At 42.4% G+C, this 18,357-nt stretch overlaps 1 protein-coding gene across 11 annotated transcripts in view; it reads left to right on the top strand.

Annotated features, from left to right (window-relative positions):
* LOC107385338 (R3H domain-containing protein 2) overlaps positions 1-18,357 on the top strand; it is an 80,953-nt gene that overhangs the window by 44,899 nt on the left and 17,697 nt on the right. For 4 of the 11 annotated variants that reach the window (XM_054752190.2, XM_054752192.2, XM_054752196.2 and 1 more), the window contains exons 5-18: positions 170-211; positions 5,493-5,579; positions 5,933-6,056; positions 7,737-7,815; positions 8,015-8,074; positions 8,249-8,389; positions 9,276-9,384; positions 9,616-9,711; positions 10,411-10,460; positions 11,014-11,067; positions 15,580-15,815; positions 16,907-17,079; positions 17,418-17,516; positions 18,053-18,343. In XM_054752190.2, the coding sequence (XP_054608165.2) occupies positions 170-211; positions 5,493-5,579; positions 5,933-6,056; positions 7,737-7,815; positions 8,015-8,074; positions 8,249-8,389; positions 9,276-9,384; positions 9,616-9,711; positions 10,411-10,460; positions 11,014-11,067; positions 15,580-15,815; positions 16,907-17,079; positions 17,418-17,516; positions 18,053-18,343 (1,641 nt within the window). The remainder of the gene's footprint in view (positions 1-169; positions 212-5,492; positions 5,580-5,932; positions 6,057-7,736; positions 7,816-8,014; positions 8,075-8,248; positions 8,390-9,275; positions 9,385-9,615; positions 9,712-10,410; positions 10,461-11,013; positions 11,068-15,579; positions 15,816-16,906; positions 17,080-17,417; positions 17,517-18,052; positions 18,344-18,357) is intronic. The other 7 variants (XM_054752210.2, XM_054752216.2, XM_054752226.2 and 4 more) reach the window with 7 other exon arrangements.

Below are 18,357 nucleotides of genomic sequence, written 5' to 3'. Positions count from 1 at the left end.
TTGGTTAGACTGATCATTATGAAGGAAACTACATTTCTGCGGCTGTGGGGTATTTTGTGGTAATTTAGTCGGTTTCCAAATGGGTATATTGGAACTTTGTGTCCATTTACTTTACATCCTATTGTTGAAATTAAGAAAATGTTTGCTTTTGTCTATTTTCTTTTATCAGAAACGAACTCAAAACCACAGTCATGGTAGGAAAAAAGCCAAGGTAAGTGATTTGGAGTTCATGAGTGACAGCATCTTGGTAAAATCAAGAGAGTGATGAGAGAAGGGATTGTGTTGTATGGCTGAACCATTTACTCGTTTCTAGACTGATTAATAAATCAGTAGTGTTTTACTCCGTGTGAGTGTGATGAATGAATCTGACTGGTGTTGCATTCATTACATTGCTAAGTGAAAATGTGAGCATTGAAAGCCAGGAAATTCACATGCAAACTAGGCTTGGGCTGTATACAAATGTTAATACCGTCCAGCTTCCTTCACATTTTACCACGATGTACAATTTTACCGGGACTAATTTAAAAATTATGACGTAAGACTCTGTTTGGAATTATCAAACTGCTGATTTGGACCTTCACCGTCCAGAAACTGAAAAACAAACACCATTACTAAAGCAATAACAACGTAACACACATAATATTAACAATAAAAAACCCCCACAGCTTATAAAATGTTTTTGTCTGAAAAACCAGAATCTTTACCTTTTCCAGCTTCGACATATGGCGTTGTGGGCCGACTGATGAAAACCCGCTTTGATGAGCTTGTGGCAAAGACACCTGGGTACTTTGGGTCTTGTTGCAACATCTGGGGAAGGCTGGCAGCATGGTTTTCACCAGAAAAGCGCATTATCATCTTTTAATATCAGGCTCCAGACAGAAGGCTGCTATCTCAGCTTTGGCTTGCTCCTCTGCGGTTCCAACAGGGTGTGCATCTTTTACGCTCATTTTTTGTTTGCACATTGACCTCATCAGTGTTTATCGGCTTAACCTGAAATACTCTCAAACTGCAGAAGTTGTGTGCTTTTTAGACACCAAGTCCGCGATGTCACGTGATGTCATCTTCGTCTTCGTCTTCCTCCGCTTATCCGGGTCCGGGTCGCGGGGGCAGCATCCCAATTAGGGAGCTCCAGGCCGTCCTCTCCCCGGCCTTGTCCACCAGCTCCTCCGGCAGGACCCCAAGGCGTTCCCGGACCAGATTGGAGATGTAACCTCTCCAACGTGTCCTGGGTCGACCCGGGGGCCTTCTGCCGGCAGGACATGCCCGAAACACCTCCCCGGGGAGGCGTCCAGGAGGCATCCTGACCAGATGCCCAAACCACCTCAACTGGCTCCTTTCGATCCGGAGGAGCAGCGGTTCTACTCTGAGTCCCTCCCGAATGTCCGAGCTCCTCACCCTATCTCTAAGGCTGAGCCCGGCCACCCTACGGAGGAAACTCATTTCGGCCGCTTGTATCCGCGATCTCGTTCTTTCGGTCATTACCCAAAGCTCATGACTATAGGTGAGGATTGGGACGTAGATCGACCGGTAAATCGAGAGCCTGGCTTTCTGGCTCAGCTCCCTCTTCCCCACGACAGATCGGCTCAGCGTCCGCATCACTGCAGACGCCGAAGCAATCCGCCTGTCGATCTCCCGATCCCTCCTACCCTCACTCGTGAACAAGACCCCGAGATACTTAAACTCCTCCACTTGAGGTAGGACCTCTCCCCCGACCCGGAGGTGGCAAGCCACCCTTTTCCGGTCGAGAACCATGGTCTCAGATTTGGAGGTGCTGATCCTCATCCCGGCCGCTTCACATTCGGCCGCGAACCTACCTAGCAAGAGCTGAAGGTCAGAGCTGGATGAAGCTAGGAGGACCACATCATCCGCAAATAGCAGAGACGAGATTCTCCTGCCACCAAACTCGACACACTCCACACCACGGCTGCGTCTAGAAATTCTGTCCATAAAAGTGATGAACAGAACCGATGACAAAGGGCAGCCCTGGCAGAGTCCAACCCTCACTGGGAACAGGTCCGACTTACTACCGGCTATGCGGACCAAACTCACGCTCCTCTGGTAAAGGGACTGAATGGCCCTTAACAGAAAGCCACCCACCCCATACTCCTGGAGCGTCCCCCACAGGGTACCCCTGGGGACACGGTCATAAGCCTTCTCCAAATCCACAAAGCACATGTGGATTGGTTGGGCAAACTCCCATGCCCCCTCCATCACCCTTGCAAGGGTATAGAGCTGGTCCACAGTTCCACGGCCAGGACGAAAACCACATTGCTCCTCCTCTATCTGAGATTCAACTATCGATCGGACCCTCCTCTCCAGTACCTTGGCGTAGACCTTTCCAGGGAGGCTGAGGAGTGTGATCCCCCTATAGTTGGAACACACCCTCAGGTCACCCTTCTTAAATATGGGGACCACCACCCCGGTCTGCCACTCCCTAGGAACTGCCCCCGATGACCACGCAATGTTGTAGAGACGTGTCAACCATGACAGCCCTACAACATCCATAGCCTTGAGATACCCAGGACGAACCTCATCCACCCCCGGGGCTCCGCTGCTGTGTAGTTGTTTGACTACCTCAGCAACTTCTGCCCCCCAGATCGGACAGTCCATCCCCAGGCCTCCCAGCTCTGGTTCCTCCTCGGAATGCGCATTGGTGGGATTGAGGAGCTCCTCAAAGTATTCCTTCCACCGTCCGACTATAGCCTCAGTTGACGTCAGCAGCTCCCCATCCCCACTGTAAACAGTGTGAGCGAGTTGCTGCCTTCCTCTCCTGAGGCGCCGGACAGTTTGCCAGAACCTCTTTGGAGCCGATCGATAGTCTTTCTCCATGGCCTCACCAAACTCCTCCCACGCCCGAGATTTTGCCTCGGCAACCGCCACTGCTGCACCCCGCTTGGCTATCCGGTACCTGTCTGCTGCTTCCGGAGACCCACAGACCAGCCACGCCCTGTAGGCCTCCTTCTTCAGCCTGACGGCTCCCCGAACCTCTGGTGTCCACCAGCGGGTACGGGGGTTGCCACCACGACTGGCACCGGCCACCTTACGACCACAGCTAGCAACAGCCGCCTCGACAATCGCAGAGTGGAACAAGGCCCACTCGGACTCAATGTCCCCCACTGCTCTCGGGACGTGGTCAAAGCTCTGCCGGAGGTGGGAGTTGAAGACCGTCTTGACAGGTTCTTCTGCCAGGCGTTCCCAGCAGACCCTTACTATGCGTTTGGGTCTGCCAGGTCTACGCGGCATGTTCCCTTGCCATCTGATCCAACTCACTCACCACCAGGTGGTGATCAGTTGACAGCTCCGCCCCTCTCTTCACTCGGGTGTCCAAAACATACGGCCGCAGGTCAGATGATACGACTACAAAATCTATCATCGACCTGTGACCTAGGCTGCCCTGGTACCAAGTGTACCGGTGGGCATCCTTATGTTCGAACATGGTGTTCGTTATGGCCAAACTGCGGCTTGCACAGAAGTCCAATAACAAAACACCGCTCGAGTTCAGATTAGGTGGGCCGTTCCTCCCAATCACACCCCTCCAGGTCAAGCTGTCATTGCCCACGTGAGCATTGAAGTCCCCCAGCAGGACAATGGAGTCCCCTGATGGAGCACTATCTAGCACTCGTCCCAGGGACTCCAAAAAGGGTGGGTACTCTGAACTGATATTTGGCCCATAAGCACAAACAACAGTCAGGACCCGTTCCCCGACCCGAAGGCGCAAGGAAGCTACCCTCTTGTCCCCCGGGGTAAACCCCAACACACAGGCAGAGAGTCTCGGGGCTAACAAAAAGCCAACCCCAGCCCTCCGCCTCTCACCCGGAGCAACTCCAGCAAAGTAGAGTGTCCAACCCCTCTCCAGGTCTCGGGTTCCAGAGCCAATGCAATGTGTCGAGGTGAGTCCGACTATATCTAGCCGGTACCGCTCAACCTCTGCCACAAGGTCCGGCTCCTTCCCCGCCAGCGAGGTGACGTTCCATGTTCCAAAAACTAGTTTTCTTGTCCGGGGATTGGACCGCCAAGGCTCCCGCCTTGGTCTGCCACCCGATTCGCATTGCACCGGACCCTTCATGTTCCTCCTGCGGGTGGTGGGTCCACAGTTGGACGAGCCCATGTATCCGGTTCGGGCTGGGCCCGGCCGGGCCCCATGGGCGAAAGCCCGGCCACCAGGCGCTCGCTCACGGGCCCCAACCCCAGGGTGGGACCCCGGTAACCCTCCGGGCCGGGTACTCCGACTCTTCGTTTTAACCGCCATGAAAGATCCTTCGAACCATTCTTTGTCTCACCCTTCACCTAAGACCAATTTGTCATGGGAGACCCTACCAGGGGCACTAAGTGCCCCCGACAACATAGCTCCTAGGATCATTAGGGCACTCAAACTCCTCCACCACGATAAGGTGACGGTTCAAGGAGGACACTTGGACAAAACATTTCAAACCGTTTACCTAAAACAGAAAATTCTACCTCGCATCTGTTTTATACATTAAATAACTTTCATTTATTTATTTATTTTTTATCCTCGTCTCCTACATGCACCGTTTTTTGTGACTGTGCTGGAACCATTGCTATTTTTTAACACCGGCTGTATACCGTAATACTGTAATACCGCCCAAGCCTAATGCAAACAAATCATAGTTTGTCAGAAATAAGGATCAGTTTATGTAAGATTGTGATTTTTATGCAACCAAATATTCCCTAAAGCTGGGAGGACACTGTGCGACTTTTTCACTCGTAGCACTCAGCTTCAGCTCAAATTGTACGACTTCATCGCAGAACAGATCTCACGAGTCATGTGCTCACTGTACGTCTGGTAGCAACACGTCAGACTTAAAAATATGCTAAACATAGCAGTTTTTACACACTTCAGACTTTTTTTGTGTTGTTTGCCTGTTGTCCTTCAGGAGTGCTGCAGAAGGACACACAGGGGGTTTATGGGGGTTGGATGAGGAAAACTAAATAAAGAAAGTAAATCTGTTTTGTGATCAGTTTAATTTGACATGAACACGACGAACACGCTTTCTTGACAGTCCTTGTCATTGTGTGTAAAAGACGTGTAGAAATAAAAACGAACAACGTGTGTTATTAGGGAAATAGCAGGCGAACGGTGTTGACGCATGATTACGCATGCACCGTGAGCAGTTCTGGTACTTTTTGGGTCGCAGCTGCTCGCTGCTCCGCTTCAACCCTCACAAGGAACGAGCAAAATATCAAACACTCCAGAAGTCCGTGGAAGCTCACGATTGCTGATCGGTAGCTGCTCATGTGGTGTTAATGGCCTCTCGTAACCCCCTGTACACTACACGACGCTCAGCGCCAAACTCGCCCCGATCTTGTGGATTCTTGCACGAGTGGAAAATCGGCTCAAAAAAGTGAAAAAGTCGCACATTGTACGCCCGGCTTAACACTGTAATTAAACCATCAACAGGAAGTATTTGATCACATTTCCATTTTTCTGTAAAAGCAACTATCAGATCTGAGTAAATTTGTTCATGTTGCAGTCAAACGCCAAAGTGAAGCTGGTGCGGAGTCTGGCAGTATGTGAAGAGCCCTGTGGTCCGTTTTCGACCGATGGACCTCCAGAATCAGTACGTTTCCTCTTCTAACATCAACCATCTAACTTATTTTATAACTTAAGTTAAACAAGTTATTTTATGCATTTTTTTCTTTCTCTATAACCAGAATGCTTTATTGTCAAATGTGTCACATACAATCTGCATCACACAATCAAAAATAAAATGACAGGCACCTTGACAGGCCATAAGGTGCATCTTCAATAAGAACATTTGAAATGGCAAAAAGGAAAAAACAATTGAAACAAACTAAATATTTAAGCAACAGTGATGGTAAACAATGGGTTAGATTTAGAAAGCAGCCATGCCATTTCCTTGTTGCAGTTGTACCGTCTACATATTGACAAAAATGTAATTGCTTTTTTCAGGATATCATCCAGCTTCACATCAGCTGTCCATCAGACAAAGAAGAGGAAAAGTCCTCCAAGGATGAGTACGAAAATGAAGAGAAGCAGAAGAAGGACAAGGCTCCGCGAAAGATGCTGTCTCGTGGTACGATGAACATTTGTCGTTGTTGTTATCCAAACTGACATTAATATTACTCAGCTCCATTATGTGTTTTGGTCATTAGCATTTACAAAAATTAGATGTTGGAAGATGAAGCCAAAAGGAACCACATTGCCTTCTAGTGGCTGGCTGCAATGTATAGATGCAGGGACAGAAGCCATATTGAAATCACAACATAAATCTTCTAGTTCATTGGTTTTGTTCAGTTATTCTGTAGTTGTTATAGGTGTGGAACACTGAAAAACCTTTTTGTTTTAAAAATATCTAAATATAATCGGTCACCCTGTGCGTTTCATGCAGGCTGAACATTAAAATGGTCTCTTATACCTATCTCCTGCTTTAGCTTCTGATAGACAGTAAACGGTGAAACTCTAGGATTAGAAAAGCCTGATGGATCTACGTCACACTGTCACTGAACAGTTATGGACTCACCCATCTTGATGGGGAAAGCTGTTCAGCAAGTCCACCACGCAGCAGAACTTCTTCAGTCTTGTGTTATTTGTGGAGATAAAACATCAACATTGCACAGCGAAACAGAGTCAGTGGTAGAGTTGTGCTGCTGTTATCCAGTCAGAGGCAAGATGTCCAAATATCAACAAATAACAGTCCAAAACCTGCCATCTGAAACAACTCTCTCCTGACTTGTACTTCCTGATTCAGGCGCCTCTGAGCTTCTCAACCCCCCCCCCCCCCCCCCCCCACACACACACCCCCGAGTACAGCTTACAAGGCATTCATTCCCACTAGAGACCACTGCAAATGCATTGATTTAATGAGTGTTGAAAACCTTGTAAACACACACTGAAGTGAAGAAGGTAAAGTATTCAGGCCTGTTCAGATAAAAAGGGACACACTGGCCAATTACTGCACTAGAGAATAAATAAACTCATCCACACCTCTACACAACACATTGAAAGGACTGATTTTAAGTGAGCCATGTATCATTGACCAGTGGCTTATCATCATCATTTGTCTCGTAGACGCAGATTCTAAAATATTTTGAAAAACAAGCAAAATATGGAGAAAAGGTATAAAATAAATGTGTCTTGGTCACTTGTTTTCTTTTTGATATTCTTCTAAGAAAAACTAAAGGCACTAGAATAAAATATAACTTTTCCTCAAACAGTTACACTTTATATCACACTGGGGGCTGTTTTGTTTGATATTTGATCTCAAGCCTTTAGAGGGCCAGAATGCTAAACATCATTTTCCTGCATTTGTCAAATAAGTGACACAGTGTTGTTAAATATTCTATTTCTTGTTAAATATTCTATTTCTTGTTTTAGATACTCAAAATACCAACTCAACTATTTCTTCAGAAGAACCTTTTTCATTTTTAATGCTTTCTTTCTGTTGGGTTCCTTGGTTGCCATTATGCTGAGAGCAGAGATTAAATGGCTCGTCCAACTGTCTTATTGTAGAGGAAATTGTCCCTCTGCAGACTGTGTGTTTGTGTGCATGTGCGTGTGTGTGTGTGCACACAGCTACTCTGATTATTTGTTTCTCATGTTTTTTCTCTCTTGAACATTTTGGTATGTCAGTGCCAGGGTGCTGGGAAGCCTTTTTAATGCTTAGCATTGTGTCAGAATGTGCTTGCTCTCTGTTGCACTGAAACTTTAGAAAAAAGGGTTAATTGGTTTTTTTCATTGTTTTTCTTTCCATTAGACTCCAGCCAGGAGTACACGGACTCCACAGGCATTGATGTTCACGAGTTTTTGGTCAACACACTGAAAAACAATCCCAGGTATGATCAGCACCTAAGAAAAACTGAACAATCAGATAGTGAATCATCTAAATTTTTGGTAGAATTATTTTATCCAGATGTGTTCTGAACAAAGCAGCCATATTTTAAAAAACGGTAGCAGAAAATCCTAAAAGGAACTTCTCTTTCCACTTAAGTTCTGACCTTTCATATCTGTCTTGTCTTTCCTTCGGCCCACCAGGGATAGAATGATGCTGCTTAAACTAGAACAAGATATCCTGGAATTCATTAACGACAATAAGTGAGTCTGCTCTTCGTGATACTCTTATTTATTTAGTTGTTTACTGATTGCCTTAGTAATAATTTAAAGTCTGCTTGTAATTGACACTATCATGTAATCAATATTAAGCTTTAATGAAAAGACACCCGAAAATTCAACAATAACGCATTTTTACGTCATTTGTGTCACTTGCAGTAATCAGTATAAGAAGTTTCCTCAGATGACTTCGTATCATCGAATGCTGCTGCACCGCGTGGCTGCATACTTCGGCATGGACCACAACGTAGATCAGACGGGGAAGGCCGTCATCATCAACAAGACGGGCAACACACGCATGTGAGCTCTCCACTTGACTCAGGCTCTTTAAAACATGAACCCAACATGTGTTTTATTTAATCTGGTTATGCTGATTTAAGCCTATTTATCTGCTTTGTTTAGTCCGGACATGTACATGATGTTATTCTGAAGTAAACTGCACACGAAAGAACAAAAATTATGTAATTAAAATGCTACAATTTGGTATTTCCCTGTAAAAGTCCCATGTAAGGTTTAAAATGGTGGTAATACATAACCTGGTGTGGAATAATGCTTGCAAACTAAACAAATTAGAACAAACTAATAGTGCACGTATTCTCAAGGGTTGAGAGTAACAAAGCTACATGAGTGAGACTTTTGTAACGATACAAATATAAGACTCTAACAGGATAGTGGATGTCTGAGCTGAACAGACTAAACGCAAAGCCAGACTTTAATTTAGAGCCTAAATGTGAATAACAGAGAAAAATATTGTATGTCCCACTAATGTATTTTTATTTCATAATAAATGTTTCTTTTTGATTCAGTTATTTTAGAAAAACGAATCTGCACCACCTAGTGTAATAATAAAACTCCTTCATAAAGGACAAGCCAGTGTTTTAGTTTGATATTAAAGGTGCAATTTGCAAGAATGACATCCTGTGGTCAAATGATGTAACAGCAGTCCATTTTTCTAAGCAATTAAATAATTTTAATGTCTGTTGCCAGTTACGGATCAGTGGTATTAATTATTTGATTAAGTATTTCATTAAAGATTGATTTTTTTTCCCATCCTTGGCAAGGTAAATGTCAAAGTTAAGACACATTTTTCCAGACTAGTAGGGTATAACATTTGGACTACTCCTACACCTTTAGACACACAGCACTGGCCTCTGAAATATAAATACATAATTTTGTTTTTTAACAGACCAGAACAAAGGTTCTCTGAACACATTAAGGATGAGCGTAACGTTGACTTCCAGAAGAAATTCATTCTTAAAAGAGACGATGCTAGTATGGACAAAGATGATAATCAGGTAATGGAAATTAGTTACCATCTTCCATTTGTTGTCTTCCTTTAACCAAAACAAAATGCTGTTAGTCATTAGGTCATGAATGGTACCAGAAGCATGTGTCTTAGTTTATTGTGCAGTAGGAGACAGTCTTGTTTAATATTTAGGACGAAGTTCTTTATTTGGATGATTAAAAGATGCATTTGTTAAAGATCTTTTGAAACACATGTATGTGATTGTCTTTTCAAATGTTAGATCCGTGTGCCACTGCAGGACGGGCGGCGTAGCAAGTCCATTGAAGAGAGAGAAGAGGAGTATCAGCGGGTTCGAGACCGGATTTTTGCTCGAGAAGTAAGTATTAAACCTTGACCGGCACTGATCCGGACAGATTAGCATTAAGCTTGGGACATTCTTGTTTCTCTGTTGTTTAACCATATAATGATATATTCCTGGAATGTATTTTTTAATCACTAGTTTATTTTCTTTATATTTGATGAAATCTCTACATGTAAATACCAAACAGTTTACATATAGTGAATCATACGCATGCATTTTTTTTTACCATTATGAAAATATTTTGAGAAATTACATCGTGGGAAAAGTGATTTATTTGTCACTTTTTGTGTTTGCTACAATGATCTGCAAACAAATTTCCATCTCTAATTGGGTTTATATGTATCTTTAATACAGATATCTGAAACGTCTGAATGTTTAAAGGCTAATGTGCAAAATATGGTAAAACTTCACAATAAGGGTCCATTTTTTTATGTTACTTGTGCATTATTAAGCATTAATAAACTATTAAAGTTTTAACAACTGCCTAATCATATTATGTAATGCATTACTAAGCAAACCTCTCTCCCTCCTCCCTTTGTCCTAACCTGAAGGACACTTAAAGGTAACAATAACAATACCATTAATAAAGGGACACTATTAATCAATGGTTAGTAATGCGCTAAGTTACATTAATAAGTGGACCCTTATTGTAAAGTGTTACCCAAAATATACTAAAATATTTGCTCATAGTAGGTCATAATTCATAATGTGCAGGTGTCTTTCTTCTTACAGTCCTCTCAGAATGGATACATCAATGACAACAGGTAAGAATGTGCATCCTCACAGATATTTACTTGCATTTCTTAAGGCAGGAATCATTTTACTCCTCTGGTTATTGACATCTTGTCCCTTTTGCTTTCGGTCACAAAAGAATGCCACTATGGGCCCTAAAATGTAGCCAACTAAACAATTTATACAGACCCTCCAAAGTCTTATACTGAATTTTTATGTGAATCAAAAGTTACAATATATATTTTTATATAAAACTAGACAAACAGTCTTTAAAAGCAAAACAAAGGGTAGAATAACATTTTCACAAGGAATGAGTTTGCTCACACAGCAGCTGCACACAGCTCTACCTTTCAGCTTGAAAGATGAGGGCCTAAGATGCTGAGAGGGAGACAAAGAGGAAGCGTGGGCAACTCATGAGTCAAATTTCTGCCCTGTGTGCTTTTTTCCCCACTTAAGGGTGAAAGTTTCCCACTGTGGCTACCTCTACCACCCACAATTCTTTATTTCAACTTTCTTTAAACCATGTCTTATTCTACAATCCAGACTTGTAACCTGAGCGTTTTCTCCTAATGTTAACCCCAACAGACTTTCCACTGAGGGCTACTGTTCTAGCTCTCAAAAGAGGAGGCAGATCTTTAGGTATTGGGGTTTTGCTGACTGAATAATGTGTTGCCATGCCCATTTTTGAAAGTGGTTTGGTGATGATAGTGGTGACTTGTGTTGATTATCTTTGCTTGGTGTAATCGGCTGACAAATGGCTATTCTATCATTGCACCGTGGGGCCTTCATCAGCTCATGCATGGCTGCTTTGTGGTTTCACTGGAAATTGATTAACCTACTTACCCCGTCACCCATCCACCTTCAACTACATTTTTTTATAAAACAACCACATTTCTTTCACAGTAAGCTGTTTGTTTTTTGATTGACTTAAGTCCTCTAGTTTTTAATAAAGTCACCTGGAACATTTTGGCACAGACATGTTGGCACTGAATCTGAATGTTGATTTGAGCTAAATGCAGGAAACGGAAGAATCAGTTTGGATCCTTTCAGGATGGAAATTGACTTTGGCTTCTTTTGTTTTCAGTTTTAGGAAATACATTAATTTTAACAGTAAATTCCAGATTCTATGTATATCTGTGTTTTACTAAATATCAATTTACATATTATCTGAAACGTTGGGTCCAATTTCCTAATGGCACATACAGACTAAGGTTATTAATTTTGTTTTCACAGCATAGACCTAATATTTTTTGGATATAATAAATTGGGATTTTACATCTTTTCCCCAATAAGACCCCTGCCTATGCCCAAGCCAAGCCAGGACCCCAATAGCAACTCCTACCCACCTACACAAACTGATTAATTACAGACCTAACACAGACATGGAGAATTCCAGCTCAAATACAGAGTTTTGATCACATTATTGGGTGTGTTGTTGCGATTTTATAAGTGTAATTTTTACAAATATAATCTTGGTTAACTCACATCCTTAGTTTTGTTTATACTTTTTATACTCCAGACATTTCCATGAACCCATTTCACTCTAGCTTTAGTGTTGCATTGATCAGGGTTTTTTGTCTTACCGCCTTCTTATAGATGGCTTAGCATGTGATTAGTAGCAGAAGTCACACTGAGATGATCACCATGAATTACTCCCTCTGTCACAATATTATATATTAGCTTTATTTGATCACAAAACAATTACAATAGCAGTAAAATGTTAGTTATCTTGTATTCGAGTTGCTTTAAAATTGCACAGCATAAAGCTCGAAATGATTTTAATCCTCTGTGACCGAAATGGGAGCGACCAAAGTCAGAAATCATTGTCTAACATACATATCACACATAGATTTTCAAAATACAATGTAGTTCAAAACTTTTTTTAGTACATCTAAAGCATTTTGTCCTCTGTTGTTTGGTTTCTTCAAAATTTAGCAAAGATCGAACGCAGTGGAATGATTTTTAGTCAGTATTCTTTGCTGTTCTGTTGAATATGATTAAATTATCAGTGTTTGAGTAGAGAGATTTTGTGTGATCAAGAGCAAAATTTCTCTGTGGAGCAAAGCTAACAAGTGTGCGCCAGCATATTCGGAGAATGTCATTGCCTCCACCCTTCCTCAAAATAGGTTGTGCAGAGAGAGGCCTGAAAATAGATCCTCCATTAATTACAACCTCTGAAATATTTATTAGCCGCAGCCACAACACCACCACCACCTAGCTATTACTGGGGCCTTACAGTTTTTATGGAGCTGTGTTTGGTGGAGATTCCCCAAACTGTCGTGTTTTGACTTCATTTTTCTTCTGTTCTTCCTTCTTCCGACTCTTAATATGGCAAGAACACATTTGTACACAGTTATTTTGGCATCATTTGCCTGTAATATGTTTTTTCTGCGCTCACCAGTGAAGATTTGTAAAACCCTGCGTCTGCTTAAGAGTTAGATTTTTTTTATTGCAAGTTTTACATTAATTCTAATTATTTCTAATGCTGCTACTGCTCACTCGTGATGGGTGGGAGTTCTGACAGTGCTGCCTGCACTTATTGTGCATTCATTGATTTTGTAAACAACTACCGTAATATCCAGACTATAGAGCGCACCTCAATATAAGCCGCACCAGGCTAAAAGCTGCAGATATCTACTGAATTGAAAATGTAGTTTAGCTGAAGGTAACTGAACTGATCAGTATCAAACAAAACAGAAAAGTTATTGATTAATTCATTCATTGTCCGCATGCGCACTGAAACCACAGAAGTCCTCTTCAGTGTCTGAGTTGAACAACCTCAGAAGAGCTTCGTCACATACCTTTTCTGTGGCGATGCCAGTGTCGCTCTCCGTGTTGCTGTCATCATCCCGGGGTGAAGCTGGGAAAACAAGCAGCGCCGTTTTACTGGGCTTCCTGACAGGGTTGCGGAAGGTGCTTTATAAATAAAGCTTTGATTGATTGAAAAAAATCCTCCTGGGTGCTTTCCGTAGCACTCCTTTAACCATTCCTTCATTAGACTTTCTAGCATCCGTCCTTTCTGGTTGACTAAAGCCGCGCCTCATTATAAGCCGCATGGTTCAAAGCCTGGGAAAAAAGTAGAGGCTTATAGTCCAGAAAATACGGTAACCTTATCCAGCATGTCGGCATCAAAATGAATGTACACAACAAAAATAAAGTGATTATTTGTAGACCATGTGTGAGAGTCTTGAGTTGTCGAATACATCTGCTGCGTGATAACGACGTTCATGTACATTTGGTGTAAATGGAAAAGGTTTATGTATGACTCATTTGTCATTGCTTCGATTTTTTGGGTTGCATGTGTTTTATTCTTATTTAATGTTTCACAAATTTGCTTTGCAAGACTCATTTTTGTAGATGTGTTTTGCGAATGGTGTCCACTGTGTTACACTTAGTGATTTGGGTGGAAGTTATGCAAATTTGTGTCAGCCAACTCCCTGAAATATCCCTCCACCTTGGTGTTGTTTAAAGCTCTGTCCTTTCTGCATGTTTGTTTATCCAATGAGTGGGTTTGTTTGTGTTTATGTATGTGGAGTTTTATATTTACCAGTTTGGAATTAATTTTGGTATGTTGCCTGCTCTTGTATTGTGGTTACAACAAACCAGCCAAAATGCATCTTTAATGTTCTACCTAAAGCCTGTTCTTTCTTCCTGTTGATGAACCTTCTCTGTATTCTCCTGTCTGTAAAGCCAAGGTCACACTGTGTGTTTTTCAGCCGTCATAGACAAATCTTTCGCCGTGAATAGAGTTGTGAGGAACAACGATGAGCGTGAGCATGATTTGCAGGTCTTTGGCTGCTCAGTGTAACAGACCACCGACAGCTCTTTGTGCACTCCCATAACTGCCTCCAACTGTCCTCAAGCAGTGTCAGAAATCTTCAATTCGGTTCTGCAGTCGAACAATGAGAATGCACCCCAAGCCACACGAAAAACTAGTGACAGCAACACAATGCTGTAGCAGTAACAGTAGCAGTAATGGCAGTAAACCATGAGTGTCTCCACAGCCTTCTCCTTTTTTTTTTCCTTCTCCTTATTTTTGGAGTTCAGTTCAATCTAATAAACGCTAGCAATTGTTCCCTTTCATCGTTCCTGCCTTCGGTATATGATGACTTTTAAGCCTAGTTAATACTTCACCATTAGCTCGGCGATAAAGAGACGCAACGTCATGATGTGTCATCGCAAGCGGTCTGCGGCAGGCAGAGTGACAGAGACATGCCCAAACGTTCAACAGAGACCATAAGCCTGTGATTGGTTAGGACACCACTTTCTTTAAATTAGTCAAAATAAGCACCATTCCCCCTCCCATCCAAAATAAAATCAGTGCCGAAGATATCTAGCGGCGGACAGTTTGCAGAACATCTTACTGAAACCGTCTGATGATTTAAGCGTTAATACACATGACTGAAGGAGTACAAAGGTATGCTGCAAACGTTTTGTTAATGGAAGATAACTGCATGAAACATGGGTTTCGAGGTGACGACTGCACGAAAAGAACGAGAAACAAATTATTTCATGTTAAGTCTCTGAAATGCACGAACACAGTATAAGTACACAAACGTAAATACACCATCATTGACCAGAAATGTGACTGCAATGGTGGCAGGAGGCCCTCAGAAAAGTGCTTCACCCTCTTTTGTCCTGGTGGGGAATTATACCACATGCAACAGTGAAGTCTGTAGGGTAAACGTCTCCACCAATGCGTGAGCCCGTCTCCACATAGGGTGATTTAGAAGTAGAAACTCAGCTTTATTGTCATATGCTTTTTGTGACATGTGCGTGTGACATTGGCATGTCCCACTAAAATGAGACGTTATGAAGTCTCTCATTAAAATCTTGGGCCGTACAGTGTTCCACTTCTCTGAGCTCATTGTGTGACATGAAGCGGTCCTTTAGGAGAAACGCACAGTGTGAACCGGGCTCAACCTGTATTTTTTCTAACTTCACCAACATTCCTTCAAATCCTCGAATGAGGCCACCCTCCTAATACGCACTCCTCATTTACTCCTACACACTTTTGACTCTTTCTCTGCTTACATATTTTTCTACTTTAATTGTACATATCTTGCTTGTTAACATCAAATCTCTGCTGCTGTGTTCCACCTCAGATTTTATCATGTCAGGTAATCTCTTTTCTGTTGTGCCATGTCTCAGGGGAAACCGCGAGAGCTCCAGCCGGGCGTCTAGCAGCCGTCAGAGCAGCACAGATAGTGACATGAAGTGCCTGGAGCCACGGCCCTGGAGCAGCACAGACTCAGACAGTTCCAACCGCACCCTCCGGCCACCCGTGACTAAAGCCAGCAGCTTCTCTGGTATCTCCATTCTTACCAGAGGGGATAGCCTTGGCAGCAACAAGGGATCACAGGGAAGCTGCAAAGGCTCTCGTTCTGGTAAGGATGGAGGAGGATATTAAGAATTCTGGTAAACGCTGAGACTAAAATTATTGTAATTTATGTTTAAGGGTCAGGGTGAGTGTCTTTACGCTGAATCTACTAAAATAAGCAATTGGTAAACATTTGACCAATTAATGCATTCCCACGAATGTGACTTAGTCTTTGTAGCATAATTAAAAGGTCCTTTAGTATCTGCAACTTAAGTTATCCCTGACAACTGGAGGGTTTTCTTCTCATATTCATTGTATTGTTTCTCTTTCGAAAATGATGTTTGTATAAAGCCAAGGACCGTAGGAATCATAGCTGATGTTCCAGATGTCATTTGTAAGAAGAAAAGATGAACTTTCTACGACATGTTTTTTCTCAGAAGTTTCCCAGAAAGCCTGAGAATCTGAAAGAATTAACTCAATCTCAGAAGGTTTTACCTCAGAAATTAGACCATAAATACTAGGTATTATGAACTCCTAACAGGATTTAGAAAGTTGCCAGTTTAGTGACATGTTCTCCTTTCTTTGCCCCTCTTCATTGTAAAGTTTTGAAGTACCTTCTACTAGCTGATTGACAACTGAAAGTAAGCCTCTCAATTTCTGCATTCAAGACGTCAAAAGTTGCGTAATTTTCACACTGAAATGTATTTTCTTTGTGCCACCAAAGCTCGTTACAGAGGCAGTCCGAAACTCCTGTGGTTGAAACACTTTAAAAGAGACTGGAACTAATGTGAATAAAGTCATTATAATGGGAACATTAAACCCACAACATGGGGCTGGTCATAATATTTTACATCAATACATTCAGAGTTTTTAATTTTATTTGGTCTCTGTTGAGTTTTCCTGTCCTGAAATATGATTGAAACACTTTAAATTTTGCATATTTAGCAAATGATAAAAAAATTTGAAAAACCAAAGTGTTTTTTAGTGTATCAACAAGCAAATGTTATTACATTTCAACAAAGCCCAAGCAATGTTTCATTTGTTCTCTGTTATCATGTAAGTTAAATACTCAAAAAATACATTAGTATTAATTATTGAAGGTGCTCAATGCTGCTTTTTTATTGTTAATAAAAAATTGCTAATTTTTCTCTTTTTCAGGCTTGCCTCTAGTCAGCCCTGATGTGTGTCCTCCATCTGCCTCCCAGTCCAGTCGTAGTCTGCTTCCCTGCCCACCTCAGCCTCCACAGCAGCCACCGACCCAGGCACCACCTCAGACTGCCCTGCTGCCCACCCCGCAGCAACACCCCATGGCCAACCACATGATCGCACAGGTCTCCACTATCTACCATTATCAAAACCAAAAAAGAGAAAATAATTGGTTATTTTATGTTGACACAAAGCCTTACATTTGAAATCAGAGGCGTTTAACTTTTGTCTTTGTTAGTTAATGCATTTCATTTGTATCTATGTTGAATTGAATTTCCACGTATAAAAGCAAATTTCATTTCCCCTTTTTTCCATTTATGCTCATTTAACCTTTTACCACTATGTTCTAAACTTCATTGCTCCTGTCTGCCTTTTATCTTGTTGTCCTACGTGTCATCTTTCTCTAGTGCTTTACTCTCTTAATCCTCTGCTTCTGAATTTCCTCCTTTTCTGGTGCATATAGCCGGTGGCATCTCTGCAGCCTTCTCAGCCTGTCTCCTACTCCAGTCCTTCCTGTCCCCAGGTTCTCCTGCCAGTTTCTCCTCCCCAGCAGTACACAATGGTACTGATGCCTTTTATAGACAAACATTATTACTTTAGTGATGCATCACATCTTCAAACTTCTCTCTTCTACTGAAATGCATTTGTTATGCTTCTCTGTTCTCATTAACATTTGGTGAATATTTAATCACGTGAAGCTCTTTCTGTGCTACTCTTAACCAGCTGTGCATCATTTTTGTCATAACTGTATATATATATATATATATATATATATATATATATATATATATATATATATATATATATATATATATATCCTATTATTGTGTAAACATTTATTTTATTGTGCCCACTTCTCCCCCGTGATTGATTCTGGCTTTGAGGAGGATTTCACTAACAGAAGCATCTTCATGTCGGGAGTATTTTTTTTATAAAAATAGTTCTTTCTAATTACACAAATTCTCAAATCTGTGGCCCAGATGGAAATTTAGTGACATGGCTCTCATCACTAGTAGTCTGTCTGAGTTTGCTGCAGCTCCAGCTTCACAGCAGGCTCTGATCCAGTCCTACTACTAACATCATTCCAACTCTTCTCAGGGAGAGGAGCTGCCACCCCAGTTTACCCAGATGACGCTGAGCAGACAAGGCTCCAGTGAGAACCCAGAGCCGCCCCCTATGTATCAGGCTCCTCCCACAGTGCTTTCACAGCACCCACCACCTCAGACCAGCTACATCATGGCTACCACGGGTCAGCCTTTGCCACCCCCATCTGGCTACCAACCTGCTACTGGACACCCTCACCCTCCACCTCCACCACCTCCTCCATCCCAGCCTGTCATACAGGCTCCACCTCCTCCACAAGGCTACATACAACCTTCACCTCAACAGGTTGGTTGTCCTTA

This window comes from Nothobranchius furzeri, chromosome 3, assembly GCF_043380555.1.
Source record: "Nothobranchius furzeri strain GRZ-AD chromosome 3, NfurGRZ-RIMD1, whole genome shotgun sequence".
Taxonomy (NCBI): domain Eukaryota; kingdom Metazoa; phylum Chordata; class Actinopteri; order Cyprinodontiformes; family Nothobranchiidae; genus Nothobranchius; species Nothobranchius furzeri.
Note: the sequence above shows the minus strand (reverse complement) of the source record. Positions and strands in the feature narration are given on the sequence as shown.